At 48.6% G+C, this 19239-nt stretch overlaps 5 protein-coding genes and 1 non-coding gene across 6 annotated transcripts; 4 read left to right on the top strand and 2 right to left on the bottom strand.

The window, feature by feature from the left end:
• Positions 1-6023: 6023 nt before the first annotated feature.
• Positions 6024-6095, top strand: MYCFIDRAFT_t18. The gene has a single exon. It is a non-coding gene; the product is annotated as a tRNA-Asp (tRNA).
• Positions 6096-6681: 586 nt separating this feature from the next.
• On the bottom strand, positions 6682-7175 carry MYCFIDRAFT_122987 (uncharacterized protein; the record flags this gene model as incomplete). The annotated part of the gene is made up of 2 exons (XM_007925113.1): positions 6682-6969; positions 7026-7175. Coding segments are annotated over 2 exons (438 nt in total), but the record flags the coding sequence as incomplete, so codon positions are not given.
• A 325-nt stretch (positions 7176-7500) lies between these two features.
• Positions 7501-10963, top strand: MYCFIDRAFT_59614 (uncharacterized protein; the record flags this gene model as incomplete). The annotated part of the gene is made up of 3 exons (XM_007924447.1): positions 7501-9838; positions 9888-10826; positions 10884-10963. 2 exons carry the CDS (start codon positions 7501-7503, stop codon positions 10178-10180), a joined length of 2631 nt encoding a protein of 876 aa, XP_007922638.1. The 3' UTR covers positions 10181-10826; positions 10884-10963.
• MYCFIDRAFT_161463 (uncharacterized protein) lies at positions 9501-12542 on the bottom strand. The gene is made up of 3 exons (XM_007925114.1): positions 10884-12542; positions 9888-10826; positions 9501-9838 (listed from the first exon to the last, which is right to left on the bottom strand). The coding sequence occupies exons 1-2, from the start codon at positions 12459-12461 to the stop codon at positions 10431-10433; spliced, it is 1974 nt and encodes a 657-aa protein (XP_007923305.1). The 5' UTR covers positions 12462-12542; the 3' UTR covers positions 9501-9838; positions 9888-10430.
• A 754-nt stretch (positions 12543-13296) lies between these two features.
• Positions 13297-15480, top strand: MYCFIDRAFT_130111 (uncharacterized protein; the record flags this gene model as incomplete). Its single annotated transcript, XM_007925115.1, has 2 exons — positions 13297-13878; positions 14044-15480. Coding segments are annotated over 2 exons (2019 nt in total), but the record flags the coding sequence as incomplete, so codon positions are not given.
• Positions 15481-18251: 2771 nt separating this feature from the next.
• Positions 18252-19067, top strand: MYCFIDRAFT_210333 (uncharacterized protein). Its single transcript, XM_007925116.1, has 2 exons — positions 18252-18639; positions 18713-19067. Exons 1-2 carry the CDS (start codon positions 18329-18331, stop codon positions 18945-18947), a joined length of 546 nt encoding a protein of 181 aa, XP_007923307.1. The 5' UTR covers positions 18252-18328; the 3' UTR covers positions 18948-19067.
• The last annotated feature ends 172 nt before the right edge of the window (positions 19068-19239 follow it).

The following is a 19239-nucleotide window of genomic DNA, read 5'->3' on the forward strand; positions in this document are numbered from 1 at the left end:
CAATGATTGCGAGTTCCAATTGCGAGCCCATCTGCTTAGAACAGGCGGGGAGATGATATAGGTCCCCGAGACATGCCGGCGCTTTTCGGTATTGGAAACAGCGAAAAACTGCGGATATAACCGACGAGACCACAGAGAAACACGGGAACCCTGCGAAAGCCGTGATCTTGGAGTTCGGATTGATGAAAGACTTGGAGTGTGTGTCCAGGTGTCAGGGTCCATCACGTGCCTGATGCCTGAGGCTGCAACTGCTGCACTTCATCTTCGGACTTCTACATAGATTAGTCCTTCTTCCAATACATTAGTTACATCAAGTTTCTACATAGATTAGTCCTTCTTCTAATACATTAGTTATATTAAGTAGTTATAAGCCCCCTGCGTTTCTAACGCATTCTATACGTATTCTAATAGTTACTCCGACTACTACGTAGCTAGCGCTTATAACTAAAAATTGCGCCGACACTAATACCGTCGCCGCCGCCGCCCTCGAGTATTCTAGTAGGTACTAGACTTAAGTCGGTTACTATTAGTATTAGCTATCCGCTATACCGGTTCCTAATAATAGTATTAGCTATCCGCTATACTAATATAATATAGGCGCGTCTATCGGCGGCCTCGTTATACCCTCGAGATAAGTCTATAGTCTCTATCTATATCATCGCCGTCGCTGTCCGCAATAGCTCCCCCTATAACCTCTAGCGCTTATATAAGCAATATTCCTAAGCTAAAGAATAAGGAGAATTACCTATTATAGTCGTATACCGCTAAAGGCGCCCTTAAAGGTATATCGGTCTAGCGCTATATGTAAGGCACCCGCTAGCGACCCCTTTCTAAGGCCTCTAGTAAGTCTTCTAAGGAGTTTAAAGACCGCTAAGATAAATAGGACTCTAAAGATTAAATAGTACGTACCTAGATCTTTGCTAATTATATTAGTAACATTTAATAGTTACTGCTTAGTCTATCTATATTCTAGGAAGTATAGGACTTCCTTAAGAAGAAATATACTAGTAAAGGTAGGTCTACTAAATTTATACTCTACTAGGAATATATTACCCTTCGCTATAATAGTAAGGACGTTAAGAAGTTCTGCAATAAGTACAAGAAGAAGCTCGGTACCTTAAAGGATACTAAATTAGCTATTAGCTAGTATTAGGCTGTCTATATGTTTATTATATAGATCTCTCTATTCTACGAGGCTTTTATACAAATGCGCCGAGAGTAGATACGCGCCTCCGAATATACTATTAATAACAATACCCTTAACAATATTATTAGCGCGTTGCTTAATAAGAATGTAGCTTAATTAAACTAGGCCTAGTATAATAGCTTCTTCGGCCTTTAGCGCTAGCAACTACAAGGTAATAGTAATAGCAATAGTCGAGGCGACTCGAACCGTAGCGGTCGTAGTAGCCGCGGAAACAATAATAATACTAACGGTCGAGGCCGCGGTAGAAGCAACTAGAATAGTTATTAGTCTAACCGTAAGAAGTGCGCCTATTATTAGGGGTTACACTCTTCTAACCGCTGCTATACTAAGTACCCTTACCTAAAGGAGGAAGACCGACTATATCGTAAATAGTAGAAGGCTAAGAAGAAGGGGGTGCAGCAATAGTAGCAGCGTAGACTAACTGCTTAGCAACAGAAGCAGCCGCTATCTAGTTAGAATAGTGCTTAGAGGCTATATACGGCTAATGCTACCCCGGGGGTGTTATTAGGCCTAAGCGACAATTACGCCTTTACTACAAACACTATAGTTACTATTAGCGACTAGGTTTCTACGGCTCTTACTACTAGCACTCGTACTACTAATTAGGTTGTCGACTTAGGTACTAGTATATATATAGTTAACGACCCTTTATTGCTTATTAAATATAAAGGCTATTACATTCCTATTCGGTTTAGTAGCAACACGAAGCACGCTACGATAGTTAGTATAGCTTAGATAGAGGTTGTTAATAAGCGTAGTATAAGCAATATAAAGTTGTCTAATATACTATATATGCCTAGTCTAGCAGCTAACCTTCTATCTACTAAGAAGCTTGCCGATAAGGGTTGTTTCTACCGTAATAACAAGCGTATACTGTTTACGATAGTAGAGGGCAATAAGGTTACTGTCGCTTAGATATACCGTAAGAATAGTCTCCCCTACCTCTATATACTAACCTCTAGTCTAGATAGTAAGGTAGTTGCCCTTTTGTTAAAGAAGGGGGTGCCTATAGGCACTATAAATGAATAGCATCTGCGATATAGCTATATTCATTACCGCAAGCTACTAAGAATAGAATCTAAGGGTCAAATCGTTATTACTAGTGCTAAGAAGGACTTCCGCAACTGCGTTGCCTGTCGCATAGCCACATTATACAAGGAATATAATCGGCTGCTACGCGTACGACTATCTACGATCTATTACATTGTCTGTATTAATATAGTTACTATTACTAATCCTAGTCTATTATAGGAGCGCTATTTCACACTGTTTATATGCGCTAAGTTAGGCTATCGATACGAATATGCTAGCACGCTTAAGTTAGGGGCTATAGCAGCTATTAAGGACTATCGTATATATATCCGTATATAGACTAGTTACTTAATCCCAATCTACCGCCTCGATAGAGAGGGTAAATACGGCGGAAATTAGCTATTAAATTAGGCTCGAGACGAGGGCATTGTACTACAAGTTACTATACCTCATTCTTTAACTTAGAATAGCCTTGCTAAGGTTAGCAATTACATCGTATATACGACTGCGAGAAAGATAATGCTATAGGCTAACCTTCTAAAGTCTCTGTAGCTATATGCTATTGCCTCCGCTATATAGGTCCTTAATATTACGCTAACCGCTAACGGAGGAAGCCTATATACTATTATCGCTAAGGAGCTTAATTAGTTACGAATATAGCCGCGTCTTTAGCACCTTCGAGCGTATAGCTGTACGTTAATTGCCTACGATTATAGTATTACTCGTAGAAAGAAGATAGATAGTAGAGGTCTTATTAGCAAGCTAGTTGGCTATACTAAGGGCTCTGTAGACTCTAGAAAGTATATAATCTACCTACCTAATCAATATAAGGTTATCGCTTCTAAGGATGTTCAGTTTATTAAGTCAGATAGTAACCTTCTGCTTCTAAATAGCATAGATCTATATACTAATCCTAATAACCCTTCTAAGAGCGAGTTTATTAACATTAAGTCTATTATACCGGCTCTATTCAATTCTATAAGCAACGAGGCTCCGTTACTAGCCGACGCCGCTAGTATAGTCTAGCAGCTTCTAGCCTAGTAAGAAGAGCCTCCGGACGAACCTGCTTAGCAAATGCCTAATAAGGTCGCTAGTCCGCTACCGCTCGATAACGACCTTCTAGACGTTTAACTACTAGCTTTAAGTAATAAAGATAGCTTTTAGTTAGCCGAGGAAGAGCTAGTATATAATTCAAACGCTAAGAAGGGCGAGCTAGGCTAGTTGCCTAAGTTTAAGCGACTAGCTGAAGCTATTAGTAATCGTTCTACGCGCAAGATACGGAGCAACAAGTCGGCTCGTAACCTGTTACGTAGCTATCTAGCTAATTGTAGTGTTAAGCGGTTAACTCGACGCATAATAGCTAATATGCCGATAGCCTATATAAAGGGCTTTATAGCTTCCTGCTACGTTGCTAAACAGTTAGATAGAGACACTATTCCTATTCCGAAGAGCTACAAGGAGGCGACTTAGTTACTATATTAGCTGCAATAGAAGGAGGCCTATAAGGCTAAATATAAGTTACTAATTAACAATTATATATAGGTTTATATAACTCGACTAGAGGTGCCTAAAGGTCGCAAGGTTGTCCGTAGCCGATAGGTCTTTACTATCAAGCGAGACGCTAATAGCAATATAAGCCGTTTTAAGGCGCGCTAGGTTGTCCGTAGCTTTACATAGGTCGAAGGACAGGATTATAATAAGACCTATACGGCTGTTACTAAGCCTTGCACGCTTCGAGCCCTATTTGGCCTAATTACTTATTACGACCTAGAGGCTAAGCAATACGATATTCTAACAGCCTTCCTTAATGCCCTAATTAGCGATAAGTATAAGATCTACATTAAATAGCTATACGGCTTTAAAGAGCGTAGTAGTAAGGGCATAGTTTGCCTATTGCTAAAGGCACTATATAGTCTAAAGCAGTTACTAATGCTATAGTATAAAGAGCTTCGGAAGTACTTAAAGAGCCTAAACTTTATACTAATAATAACTAACGTGTGTATGTTTAAACACATTGTTAGCGGCTTAATTATCGTTATTTACGTCGACGATATAATTATTATCGCCTATAGCCTATTAGTACTAGAGGCCGTTGCTTAGTTGCTAAAGGACCGCTTTAATATGCGAGAACTAGGCGACCTTTACTACTATCTCGGTATGCGCATTATCCGCGACCGTAATAAGCGCACTATCTACGTCGTTTAGGACGCCTACTTAAATAGGCTCTACGAGAAGTATAGTATACATAGACGTATTAGTCTAGCTACTCTAATAGCGCCTCGTTACGTTAAGACATCTATTTAACGCGCATCTAAAGGCTATATAGCTAGTGCTGCCTTTAAGACTTAGTATTAAGAAGGTGTTAGTAAGGCGCTATAGCTAGCTATAGTTACACGACCTAATGCTTGCTATACTATAGGCCTGTTATTACGATTTATCTCTAATCCGACCGAGGAATACTATACCGCGCTTCTTTAGCTAATTAAGTACCTAGTTAGTACTCTAAGCCGTAGTATACGCTTCTAAGGCAATTAGAACGAGGCTAACGACCTTAAGTTTGCTAGATACTATAATGCCTTATAGGCTAATAATCCGGTTACTCGCCGCTCTATAGGTAGCTTCTACTTTACTATTATAGGCGGACCTCTATTATATAAGTCCGGCCGCTAGACGCTTATTATACTATCGTTAACTAAAGCTAAGTATATCTAACTTACTACAGGCGCTAAGGAGGCAGTTGCCTTAGCTCGTTTGTTAAAGGAAGTCGGCTACAAGGGCTACATTCTTCTAGTTACGCTATATAAGGACAATTAGTCCGCTATCGCTATTACTAAGTCGACTAGCATTAATAGCTATACGAAGTATATAGATGCTCGTATCTACTATATCCGAGAGAAGATTGCTAATAGCTCTATTATCGTTTAATAGGTTAGTATACACGATTAGATTACTAATAGCTTTACTAAGCTACTTAATAAGATTAAGTATAGCCGCTTTATTAAACAACTAAACCTAGTAGATTGTAAGGCCGCTATTAAGAACGCTACGAAGCTAGCTGCTAAATACTAAGGAGGGCCTTTAGTTGCTTTGTCTATTTAACCTAAGAGTAGTCTAGTTTGTTTATCTATTTCTGCTTACCTAATACCCCTGTTTGCTTTGCTAACTAAATAGCTATTATATTTGGTTTGCTTTATTCTATGGCGATATGCACGTACTAAGGGGGTGACTTGGAGTGTGTGTCTAGGTGTCAGGGTCCATTACGTGCCTAATGCCTAAGGCTGCAACTGCTGCACTTCATCTTCGGACTTCTATATAGATTAGTCCTTCTTCCAATACATCAGTTACATCAAGTGAAAGTCCATGATTATCGCGAACGATCAGAGGATGCTAATGAAGCCGGCTTGACTGATCTCCTGTGGATTTGGCGTGACGCCTCAAAGCATCAAATTCATTGAGTGAGATGGAAATGGACATTTATGCGGGAGCACTGCCCAGCGATCACGCTCAGCCTTTGAGATTTGATGGATGTTTGACTTCAGTCTCAAGCCGATGAAAGAAATCGTATCCTTCCCTAGCTTCTTCTCATCTTGCTGCTTTGCGGCTATGGACTACTTTTCAGCATAGCTTCGGCCCAACTGTGGATCTTCGGCCAGACCGACAGAGATTTTGCAGCTAAATACGCACCGAGCTGAAGGTCTAATATCTCAAGAAGCACCAATCAGATGCATTCAATTCTGTGAGTACCACCATCGGTATAGCCTCAGAACAACAACTGATTGTTCAAAAAGCATTAGTCTAGTGGTTATGATAGCCGCTTGTCACGCGGCTGGCCGGGGTTCGATTCCCCGATGGGAAGCACGTCCTTTTGCGCCATCTAGGTGTTTTCCTGTTGTCCAAGAGTCCATTGTGGGAGCCTCAAAGTTGATTGGACACGTGAAAGCAGGCACGTGAAAATTTTTTGGATCTTGGCGACGGTGATATTGGCCCGAGCTTAGCCAAGCATCAAGTAGGCATGTAGGTGCCGAAGACAGTCGCTCTTTGCGAGGTCGTCGTTACACCTGGATGTTCCAACCTCTACTCAGGAATTTTTGGAGGTGATGTGAAAATAGCCTTTGTACTCGAGCGTCTGCGATTGGCTTGCGATATTGAAGAGGCAGTCCCGTCTATGTTTTCGGTTCTTCGTCATTTGTTATTTGACAACAGGAATTGTGGTTGTTATGCAAGGAACGTCGGAGTTATTGAGAGAGGCCACCATCGCCAAAGCGCGATACGATGCGAATTAATCGAAGATTGTGGGCGTCGTCAACGTGGATAGCACAACTATCAGATTATTTCTCTCATGATTGACACCAGTGCCAAGGCTATGCAACAAATTCCTGCACATCGATGTCGGGGAGGTGGAGTTGATACAGTCAAGAGCATCGTGCCTCGACACATCAGTAACCGACCATGCCATCCACAAAGCTCGTCAGCACCCAGCTGTACTCCAGATACTCAAGCACCTCGAGAAGTCTCTCTGTCTGTCGTTCCGCTTCATTGTACTCTTCCATATTCGGCAGAGGTACGCGAGTGATATTCTTGCCATCCTTGGGTGCCCAGTAATTTTTGATATGGCCACGAGCAAACAGGACCAAGATCAGGAGCGCAGGAGACGTGGTCATACGCATTACCTTCGGCAGAGTGTGCGGAAGCACGGCCAAAGAGAAAGAAGCTATGAATGATGCCAGAACCTGTAATGTGCATTAGCAAGCGCTCGGGTGGGATCCCACCACGTCGCAATATGTACCGCAAGGGCCCCAGTAGCCTGAGTAGTCCTCGTCTTCCACAGATGATTCTCGGCTTCTTTGGACCATTCTGCCAGCTTCTTCGCAGTCGCTTCATATTTCCGGAGCTTTGTGATGGCTACATATGACAGAGAAGCGCCCCAGAGGGAAAGCAGCAGCTGGCAGGCATGCTGTCCTCTGATGAGAAAGTCCCTGCCTGTGAAAGTGCTCATGTCGAAATGATCGATGGAAGAAGCCATCAGAAATGTGTTGACGGGAAGCAGAGATGGAACTGGAGACGATGCTTGGATAGTTTATGGAGGCTGGATCCTGGACCCTGGTCGGAATGCCAAGACTCCAGCTCAAGGATGCGACGTTCGAGGCGATAGGGTGTCTGGAACTCTCACAGGTTCAAGTCACACGCAGCTTGAACACAGCACTAGACGGGGGCATCGGTCGCCTACGTAGCTATTCGCTTAGCTGCGCGACACCAAAATCATGACGGCGACGCTCCAGCCCAACGGCAGCGAAAGTCGCCCAAGCACCCAACGAATGTCCACCGCACCCTCGAGAATGAACGGCGAGTTCGCGGGCAGAGGCGACAACTTGGCTGCTGCCGACTTCGAGCACGGCATCCAGATAATCGACGAGGACAAGACATTCAATCCCAATCTCCCTCAGTATCTCCAGGTCCAAAATGTCACCAAAGCAGGCTTCAACTACCATCTCATCTCCGTGTTCGGAAGCCAGAGCACAGGCAAGAGCACACTGCTCAACTATCTCTTCGGAACGCGCTTCGGTGTCATGAACGAGCAAGAAAGACGGCAGACGACCAAAGGAATATGGATGTCCAAGAACAAGAAGGAGCAATCCAACATGGCTGCTAATATCTTGGTCATGGATGTGGAGGGCACAGATGGACGTGAAAGAGGTGAAGACCAGGACTTTGAGCGCAAAAGTGCTCTGTTCGCACTGGCAACTAGTGAGGTACTGATCGTGAACATCTGGGAGCACCAAGTCGGTCTGTACCAGGGCGCGAACATGGGTCTCCTGAAGACTGTCTTCGAGGTCAACTTGCAGCTCTTCTTGAAGGGTGCCAAAAGTGTGCCGCGGAGTCTATTGTTCTTCGTGATCAGAGACCACCTTGGCCACACACCTTTGGAGAACCTCAAGAACACTCTATTGCAGGACTTGTCTAGGATATGGCAATCATTGTCCAAACCACAGGGCCTCGAGAAGAGCAGGATTGAGGACTACTTCGACTTTGCCTTCGTGGCACTTCCACACAAGATCTTGATGCCTGAGAAGTTCGAACAAGAGGTCGCAAGACTGGGCACAAGGTTCCGCGAAGGCTACAAAGATCCCAAACGAGCCGGACTTGTCGACGATGAGCCAGTACTCCTGCCTGAGTACCATAGACGCATTCCGGCAGATGGGTTCCCTATGTATGCACAGGGCATTTGGGAGCAGATTGACAGCAACAAAGACTTAGACCTTCCAACCCAGCAGGAGCTACTGGCGCAATTCCGCTGCGACGAGATCTCGAAGGAAGTGTTGATCCCGTTCGACGAAGTCATTGCGCCTCTAGAAGAGATCCAGGCCAAAGGTGTGGCTGTTGGAAAGCCGCTCGTGATCGCTGAGCTTGGCGGAAAGATGATTGCTGCGAGGAAGGTCGTTCTCGGAAGTTTCGAGGAGGAAGCCAGTAGATACCACAAGGGCGTTTTTAAGCGGAAGCAGGCGGAGTTGGAGACAAAGGTGGACGGACGACTCAAGGCGCTCTTCCATGGTCAACTGAGTGCAGCTCATAAGAGTGGTGTCCACGACTTCTCTGAAGCTGTCTCCACGGCTGTAAAGGCAGGCCAGAAGAAGGGGTCAAACTATGACTTTCATCAAATTGTGTCAAGCGAAAAACAGAAAGCGCTGCAGAGGTTCGATGCTGAAGCAAGATCCTCCCTCATTGAAGGCACAACATGGAGTGACTACAAGCAGCAATTGAATCTCTATCAGAAGGACCTCGATGAAGTCAGCGCACGGTTGAGACAAGATGAGATGAGACGATTGGCAACAAGAAGCGAGAGATGGGTCAGAAGCAAGCTTGGTGAAAGTGTGGGTGTCGAATTCAACAAACTGGGATCTGGTCGTGCTGGTTCTGGAGCACCTGCGGAAGGTGAGAAGCCTACCGAGAAGGAGCTCTGGGATCGCATCTGGAATGTTTTCACCGACACCGTGTCGCATGCTGAGACTCGCTTTACCGAAAGAGCTCGCAGTTTTGATGCTAGTCCGGACGAGGTCGAAGTCGGTCTGTGGCGTCTGAGGCGCAAATCCTGGGGTGCATTACGAGACAAAATCGACGAGGAACTGATGGAGGGTAATTTGCTGCTCAAACTACGCGAGAACTTCGAAGACAAGTTCCGATATGACGAGGAAGGCGTACCCAGGATATGGCGGCCAACCGATGATATTGAAGGCCTTTATACAAAAGCTCGGGAGAGCACTTTGACACTGATTCCTCTTCTTGCGAAATTCCGGCTTTCTAGAACATCGGCACCACCACCTTTGGATGCTTGGATCGGTGAGCCTCCTGCTACAGTATCATCTGCCGATGAGGAGGATTTGACACCGATTGGCGGTGTAGATGAGGAAGAAGGCAAGTCGCTGGAAGAGGAGATGACAGTCATCTCCGATGCCAGACAACAAGATCTCCAAACACGATTCAAGAAGACGGCAGATGGCGTGTACGTCGAAGCCAAGCGTAGTGCAATTGGTGGCATGACGCAAGTCCCATTATACTTCTACGGCCTGCTTTTAGCACTTGGCTGGAACGAAATTGTCGCCGGTAAGTCTTCACATTTTGAAATAGAAATGCCCTCACTAACACATGACAGTCCTCCGCAACCCCGTGTACTTCATCTTCCTGATCCTCCTCGCTGCCGGCGCCTACGTCACTTACACCCTCAATCTCTGGGGTCCAATGCTTCGCATGACCAATGCCGCCACCTCACAAGGTTTGGAAATCTTCAAAGAAAAGCTGCGAGAATTTTTAGAGTCTTCTGAGACCGGACGACAAGCCATCGGCATGAGTGCTCAAGCTGGCAATGCTTTCAAAATGGATACCCTCAATTCTAATGGTACCACGAAAGCCAAGGCGAGCAAGGATGATGAGGTTGATGAGATATAAAGAGTTGTCGGCGGCTTGGTTTACCTATTCTTGTGCATGCAGGACTTTTACTTTTGCATAGCGGTGGATAAAGAGATAAGATGCTTTGAATAGTACACTTTGTTTGAAACGAATTTCAAGAAGTGTGAATACCTTATTGGTCGGGACAAAGATTATGGATCTTACCCAGGAATGCCTTGGCTCAGTACTTCACAGGGTTTGATCCAAATGCATCTATATTTCCACAAGCCCAAGCAATGCTCAATTAAATCTACCCTTTCCTCTTCCTCGCCCCACCCGCGTTTTCCTTTCCGCTTGCTTTCGAAGCCTGATCCAAAGCCTCCTTGAGCTTGCCATCAGCGTCAGCCTTACTTCCCTCCATACTAGTCAGTGGCTTAGCAGCTTTCTTGCTCTCCTCTTCTTCCTCATCTCCACCCTGTCCGAACTCATTGACACGAGTGTAGTCGACTTTGTAGGCCCAGGCTTGATATAAGTATACGAAGAATATCACGTCGTCGCGTAGTGTGGCGAGACGGTGTAAAATTGGCATTTTGATGGTGAAGGCGAAGAGGTCGTCGATGAAGGTGTTGAGGAATTTGTACATCATTGCTTTGGCGGGCATGTGAGCGACGGACCTGAGGCGGTAGTTGATGTAGAGGGATGGGACCTGAGATGGTGATGTTAGTAATATTTGTAGGATGAAGATATTGATGACGTGATTTACCATCATGAGGAAACCGTAGGCGTAGACACTGCCGACGAGGGTTGTGATGATGAAGCTGTACCAGCTCTTGTGAGTTTCGTAGATGAGGGAGTATGTGGCGTAGGCCAAAAGCAATGGGACAGCGAGAATGCCCATGTACTTGAATGCAATCTTGTCGTATTCTTCGGTCTGCTCTTCTGTCTCACTGAGCTTGTGCTTGTCCTCGAGTACGACGGTGTATGGGAGGCCGAGCTTGTGGGCGTATGTGCCAGCCGCTGGTTCTCGAACGCGAACGTTGACCGTCTTCGTGATTTTCCAGGCTTCGATGGCAATGCCCATGCCTTGACCGAAGAGAATCATCCAGCTGGTGTTTTCATTGTTGTCCATGAGATATAGGAAGATGATTGACTGCATGACCACGTTCGAGAGGATGGTGCGGAACGAGACACCAACATTGTCCTTCTTCTTGCGCCAATGACCAACATCGCTCTTGAAGGCGAGAAGCTCAAAGATCATATGTAGGACACTGACAATTGCGGTGGTGCCAAGGAGCCAAGGGTTTGTGTCGAGGAGTGTCTCCTTGATCAGCTCCATTTCAGATCCGTCGCCGCCACCCGGAGTACTTTCGCCGTGTGCAGCTTTTCGTGCCGTCTCCTTCATACCCTCATCCATACTAGCCATGATACTAAATTGCCAGCTCGCGAGAGTGCTGACATCGACATTGATGGGGAGTGTTGCCATAGGGATTGTAGCGTTCAGTTCGGTCATCTGCGACTTCAGCTGCCAGAAGGTGTTAAGGTAGAGGACTGGATAGTACCAGCCGTTCTTGCCAGTTTCGTCGCGAGCACCAGTAGCCTCCAGAGTATAGAACTGGCGCATGGCAGGATGAAGGGATGCCCATGCAGCGTTTCCGGTATCCGGGACGAAAGACAAAGTGAAATTAGGGTGGTAGTAAGATGCAATCCTGGGTCCCGTTGATTCATCTTCAGGCTCTTCGACCTCGGTCTCATTCTGCGCGCCCAAAAGGCTCCTGGTCTTGCGGACTTTCTTCTTGGCCAGATACGATGTCAAAGGCCTCAGCATCCTATACGCCTTCGCTGTATCATATGAGGGAGAAGCAGGATCGAGCTCGGCACCAGCTTGAGCCACGAAGATGTGAGCCCATAGCGTGCCATTATCCTGTACTGTCTTGGGCACAGAAAAGCTGGTGTGCACCTCTCTGTAATCCTTCTTCGACCGGTCTAGCGAAAAGGCCTTCTCGTTGACAATCAGGCTCTCTGGTGGCATAGCACTGAAAGCCGGCATGACGACGCTCGGTGAAATGAACATGTTGATGTCTACTGTCGAATTCGAGGGCCACAGTGGGAGTACTGCCTGGGGGATGGCGCGGTATTCGTATTCAGCAGACAACGAAGCTGCGCCGGATGTGCCTGGGGGAGCTGGAGTAGCTGCCTTTTGTTGTCCGCCGCCCATGAACTGTCGCATCAAGAATTGTATGCCGATGAACATGGCAACATTCTTCCCAACGCTCCATGCCTTGTCATACCACTCGTTATTCTGGCCCTGTACGGCGTTGCCGGCCTGCGCTGTGTCCGGCATGTCGGCCTGTTGCTCTCAGCGCGACTGTTGTCGGCCTGTTCCTCTCAGCGCGACTGTTGTCGGCTGTTGATTGTATGCTCGGTCTCTTCTATACCGCCATGTGTGGGTGTTCTGGACACGACATCTGGACTCTCACGCGAATCACGCTAACACGTGCAGGGGACGGAGCGGAGCGGAGCGGAGCGGAGCGAGGAGCTTGGCTTCTCGGCGAGACAAAGGGCCGGAGGAGAATGACGAGCTTGACACTGCGGAGGGTCGAGTTGATTGTCCCAACACCTGTGACTCTTTCACTGTGCCACCATCGTAATGCTCATCAGCATCAGCAGCAACGGCACCGGCACCGGCACCGGCAACGGGAACCGACGGTGGCTAATCCTCAGGCAAATGCTTCGCGCCCGCAAGGTTGAAGCTAGCGTCCAAGTCCGCTATTCAGGCGAGATCTCTAGTGACGCCGCTTTGGTATCACATGCGCGCGAAGCAACTGCTGCACACCTCTCACCGGACTTACACCTGCACACTCCACGCATCGCCCTCCAACCAAACCTACCTTTCTCCTCCGCCCTGTGAAGCACTTCATCACTCTCATCACATCTCTTGCATCTTCTCATAGCATCGCCATCGCCATCGCCATCGCCATACCGCGGTAGGACTCCGCATCCGGCGACGAGGGTGCGACATAGGCGGCTCGCGTGCCGCATGCTGTGAGGCACTCGACACTTGCGAACGCTCGTACTCGTGTCCTTACACTCGCCAACATGTTCTCGGAGTAGGTAGAATGCGTAGCGATGCCTTTGTCCACCGTGCGATTGCAAGCTAATCGAGGCCTCCTCCCAGATACGCCAGCCGCTTCTTGCAACAGTCAAACGCCCGCCTCAGCTTCACTCAAGATGACCACCGAAGTCGATCGCGAAATCCCCTCGACCGACGACGTCTTCCCGCCTCTCACTCTCGCTACGTCCAAAGACCCGGCATGACCGCGCATCCATACCACAACCCCGCTGCATCGCAATCACGCTTTCCCTTTGCTTCGCGCTTATCTCGACAGGAACATCAGGCACCACTCTTCCACAGCGCGATGGACGACTTCGAGGAACAGGACGCGGGCGAGGAGTATGAGCGCGAGGTGGCAGACATGCATGCGCTGCAACGGAGCAGGCAGCACTTTGGTCCGAGCAACTTGACCGAGAGCTCAGAGCTGGAAGATGATGGCATCGAAAAGCTAGACGACACGCAGAAGGGCCAGAATCACGACAGAGATGAAAGTTTACCCAGAGGAAGGATACGCGGCCCACCACAAGCGGAAAGCGCTCCAGACTCGGAACCCAGCTCGAGAGGCAAAGGCCGACTGGTTGATATCAACCTCAACAGCACCATCGACGAAGAGCCCCCGGAGTCGCTCGCCCAACTGTCTCCCTCCGTAGACTTGGATGATCCGCCAGCACCATTTCACCCTTTCAAATCAACCACAAAAGCGAGCAGGCTAAGCTCTTTCATGCCACTGGATACAGACGACGATACGAACCCGAGACCGATTTCTCCCGACCGAGAGAGCGTTCCACCGACAGTCATTTTACCAGCTCAGGAACCTCCAAAGCACGACGGCTTTTGGTCCAATCTTTTCACTACATCTCTATGCGCCATGTTTGCTGCGTTTGTGCTGACGTGGTTCCAAACGTCGACACCAAAGAGTCCTCTCGGCGACACCATCTACACTGCTCTCCGGAGCAGCACAAGCATGCTCCTATGGGACAGCTTCATTGCAGTCGTGGCCGCCTTGATCTGGCTCAACCTGATGCGAAACAACCCACGCGTCACGGTATTTGCTATGATTGTGGCAGTGCCCGTCGTCTTGTTTGCCTTCACTCTGTACCCTTTGATTAGCAGTTTCAAAGGTTCATACCACGGAAACTCGATCCAGGATAAGCTGATGCGCTGGGGTTCTTTCATTCCTGCAATCATGGCTGTCTTCTTCACGTGGAGCGTCATCAGGAACCGCCACAGTCTCAACAAGTCGGTGCAGATTCTCGAGTTCAGCACGAAAGTCCTTGCTGCATCGCCGTATCTGCTCATTCAGGGCTTCATCACGCTCGGGGTTGTCGTCTGCTTCTCGTGGATCTGGATGCTCATGTTCGAGCGAGTCTTCCTTACTGGGACATTGAGCGCCGCAAAGAAGTACATCCTCTATGCAAACAGCTGGTGGCTTGGAGCCTTCTTCGTGCTGCAATATCTCTGGACCCTTGGCGTGATCGCAGGCGTGCAGAGAGCAACTACTGCAGCGACCGTGTCTCAATGGTACTTTCACCGTCTGGCAGTGCCACAGCCGACGAGTCAAGAAGTTGTTAAGGCTAGCTTCCAGCACGCTATTGGAGCTCTTTTCGGAACGGTGTGTCTCAGCACCTTTTTGAGCTTGCTTGTCCGTCTTCCACTCATCATTCTTCCGGGACGACTGTCGGGCGTTCTCAGCATGGCCTTTCACTGGATCATGCCTGCCAGCGTGGTCACATTAACCAACCCTCTGACACTCACCCATGCCGCCATTCACAGTCAGCCACTTGGGATCTCCGCACGTGAAATGAATCGACTCAATTTCACCTCGCGGACCAACCCCAGCAACACACTGGGGCCACGCAATTTCAATCCTGGTGGACAAAACGGGAGTGCGCTACTGCCATATCGCCTTTCCAAGCTCCTGCTGCAAGCCACTCGCTGGATAATGTCCTTCGCTTTAGGGTTTGGCGGCTGGGTCCGGGCTGCGCATAGCATCAAGCTGGACGGTCCGGGGGGAGGCATCCGTGGCAGCCTGTACGCCTACATCATCGCGCTCATCGCCGGAACTATTGGCTTCGCGGTCTTGGGAGCTGTCGAGAATGTGGTGGGTGCCGTGGTCGATGCGACTGTCATTTGCTGGGCAAGTGAGAGCATGGGTGGCAGAGCCGAAGCGAGGTTCTGTCGCGAGGCTGGTGAGCTTTTCGGCGAGGAGGGCAGATTGAACCTCGATGATCGCAGAGGTATGGTTTGAGTGCATTGCGTTAATGGTATAGAATTGGTTTGGCGTTCGGGTCATCAATAATGATCAAGCGAGTGAGCATGGAGATCGGGTCGTTCTAGATTTGGAGTAAGAGATGGGAGTTTGAATTTGAATACCCACGATGTCGATGAGTACGGCACAAGACGCCAGGGAATGTCTAGAGTTAGGTAGCATTGCCATGATAAGAGCGAGGCGGATATGCTGAGCTATCAATCCTACCCGGTCCCTCGACCGTTCTTCTGGACGTTGTAAGTACGAAGATTGAGGTGTGGCCATAAGCCATTGCAAGCATTCCCGCGCGCTTAATGTGGAATCCAGGTTTGCATTCCAAGCATATTTACACCTGCGATTCTAGCCCGTGTAACCAAGCCCTCCGCAAACAGACGACCTACGCTGCCTGCTACTTCGTCAGGTGCGGCGAACTCATCACAGCAGCTCTAAGTATCGCGACGTACGGAGATACGGCCTCGATATGAAGCAGAACAGACAAAATGCCTGGCTGCTGACCTTGCTGCCCGCCGCTCTGGCGCAGCAAGTCATCATCACAGTTGGCATCCCGTACTGCTCAACGAATTCAGATCCCTTCAGCTATGGATCTATGACCTCGTCCAGCACGATAAATATTCCGAGCAGTAGTGAAACAGCCGTCTCGCCTTCTTCGGGACTGCCATCGAGCTATGAAGGTTCTTCGGCAATCAGTGTATCGCCATCGACTGGTCCACAGTCTTCATTACCACAATCATCTGGACTACAGACGTCGGGTGCGCTTCCGTACACAGAGACTTTTTCGACGCAAGCGATATCCAGTGCAGCGAGTTCGACATTCAACAGTACACCATCACCTTCGGCGAGCACATATGTTGATATATATGGCGAAGTCTACTCAGTACAATCAGACACTGGCCTTTCGGGAAACACAATCGATGCAGCACCAGTCTACGGCTCTGGGATCAAGAGGAGGCAAGAAGCAGCATCGAGCGAGCAGAATTTCGAAGATTGTGTTGCGAATTGTACTCTGACACCAGCTTGTGTGGCTGCCGCTACGATGGGTACCACATGCCAGCTTTATTCATCCGTGAGCGGGACGTTGGCACTCTCTGGCGGTCAGGTGGCATTCAATGAGGAGCGATTCCAGGGCTTTACAGACGAGCCTCCTCCAAATACGTCTGGGTTCCCATCAAGCTATATTGGAGTTTCTCCCTCATCAAGCGCTGTGGGGGCTTCTTCTGGCGGAGTCGCAACTTCGATGGGCAGCTCGGACACAATTTTTGTGCCATCATCCTCTGCTACGGGTGCGACAACTGCTGCAGCGAGCTCTTCTGCAGCCTCCACGGGCTCGGCAATCCAACACACTACTACGACACTTTCGGCATCTGGCACTCCCTCATGGTGGAGCTCAGCGCCGCCTTCGACAGCATCCAAGTCTTTCTTCACTCCGGATGTAAGCACTGGCATTCAGAGTCCATCCGGTTCAGTTCCTGAGTCGAGCATGCCGACCGGCGCAAGCTCTTCATTGCTTGGCTCTCCAAGTCCAGGGGCGTCCTCGATATCCTCCTCGTCAACCGCTTCATCTCCTGCTGTGCCGACATCAAGCATCGGTGCAACGAGCAGCTCAATCGCCCTCTCTTCTGGCAGCGATGTGTCATCCGCTGGCATATCCACCGTCATTGTCACGCCTGTGCCAAGCTCGGAAGGCATGCCATCTTCATCGCCTAGCTCAGATCAGCCTTCTAGCTCCCAAGAATCGTCGTTTCCGCTCTCAACACTTTTGCCATCATCGTCTTTTGCCGAGATTTCTCGCACCAGCAGCTCAATCGCGAGTCCTCCGACATGGAGACCAGACATCATGTGCCCGGAGCAGAACGGCACGACGGTCACAGATGTCGGTGGCATTCAGTATTATCTCATGTGCGAATCTGACACGGGCGGTGACGTCCTCGGCCTTGCAGAAGCTGCAGTCTCCTTCAACGACTGCTTTGACTTCTGCGATGCTGCAGGTGGCTGCACAGGCTTCACGTACGCCGGCGCTGAGAATGGAGAGGGCTCTGGTAGTTGCTACATGAAGCAAGGAACTCTATACTTGGTCGCTAGCGATGCTTTCCACATCGCAGCTATCCGCATTTCGCCATTTGTCTCACCGACACCATCGAACACTCCAGCCAGCAGTTCTAGCCCAGAGGTTCAGTCAAGCACCATCGTCGCGACGATCTCCAATAGCGCAATCACATCTAGCGCAATGTCAATCTCGAAGTCCGAGGCAATGTCGCCAAGTATGATTATGAGCACTGCTTCATCCCCTTCAGCATCACCAACTTCAAGCTCAGCAATGGTTGCAAGTTCGATTATTTCGGCCAGTATGGCCAGTATGCCAAGCTTGGCAACTTCTTGGAGTTCGAGTTCCTCTTCGGCGGCTGCTAGTGCTTCTAGCCTTTCCAGCGCATTAAGCTCAAGCTCTTCCAGCCTAGCTGTACTCTATTCGACCACATCGACATCTACGACGCGAACAACTACATCGACAACTTCAACATCCCGCAGCTCCTCCCTCTCTACCTCCTCATCTACAAGCGCAATCGCAACCGGACCAACGCCAGTCGTCAACGACGGCAAACGAGGTCTCGCCTATACCAACGCCTCTCTCACCCTCCCCTTCTCCCTCTCCGGCCAAAACTCCCGCGTCTCCTGGGGCTACAACTGGTACAATTCCCGCTACACCGACTCAGCCAACACCTCCAACCCCGCCATCCGTTTCATTCCCCTCCTCTTCAACGACGACCCCGTATTAACCTCCCAATGGCCCTCGCGAGCCCAAGCCGCAATCAACGACGGCGCAGACGCCTTGATGTCCTTCAACGAACCCGACCTCTGTGGTGACGGAACCGGAGCCGCGTGCATGTCGATTCAACGCTGCGTCACCGCATACCAAAACTACATGATGCCTTTCAACAACACTCCCGGGGTCCGCCTCGGTGCTCCCGCCGTCACGGACAACGGAGGTTTGAATTGGTTGCAAGACTTCATGGGAAATTGCACCGATTGCCACTACGATTTCATCAATCTGCATTGGTATTCCAACGCTTATGCTTTTAGCTATCTGCAGTATTATGTGCGACTGGCGTATTCCATGTTTGGAATGCCGATTTGGATTACCGAGTAAGTTTCCATATCAAAAAATCCTCCACATTTCGGCTTTCTTCTTCGGCTAAACGGTCAATTCGTTCCCTAGATTCGGAATGACAAGCGAATCCTACAATACCGACATTGCAACGCAGAATTTCTTGAAGAATGCCACGGCGTTTTTGGATGCGGTGCCGTATGTGGAGCGATATTCTTGGTTCTATGATGCTCCGGGATATTTGATCAATGCGAATGGGAAAGGGTTGAGTGCTCAAGGAGTGATTTATAATTCTTATACCGCTCCTTGTCCTGCTTGGGCGACGGGTGATGGGTCTTGTTATTAGTCTTGACGCGTTCAAAGTTTCTGGATCTTGAGAGGGAGAGAAATAGAGAGAGAGTAAAACTTGATTCTTTTCTTTTTTTGAAACCGGTAGTACATTGAACAAATTTCGTTATCGTGATCGACATTATTTAGATAGGGTTCTTTTATATTGCACGTGGAGGTGGTTGCAATGAGAACCTTCCCTCGGGATTTCTTACGACGATGTAATTCGGTGTGCCCGGCGCGTCTCTTCGATCGTCACAAGCTGGGAATCCAAAATCCCTGGGCTGATTGCCGGAGAATTGACTGTACGG

The sequence above is a fragment of the Pseudocercospora fijiensis genome (assembly GCF_000340215.1).
Source record: "Pseudocercospora fijiensis CIRAD86 unplaced genomic scaffold MYCFIscaffold_2, whole genome shotgun sequence".
Lineage (NCBI taxonomy): Eukaryota > Fungi > Ascomycota > Dothideomycetes > Mycosphaerellales > Mycosphaerellaceae > Pseudocercospora > Pseudocercospora fijiensis.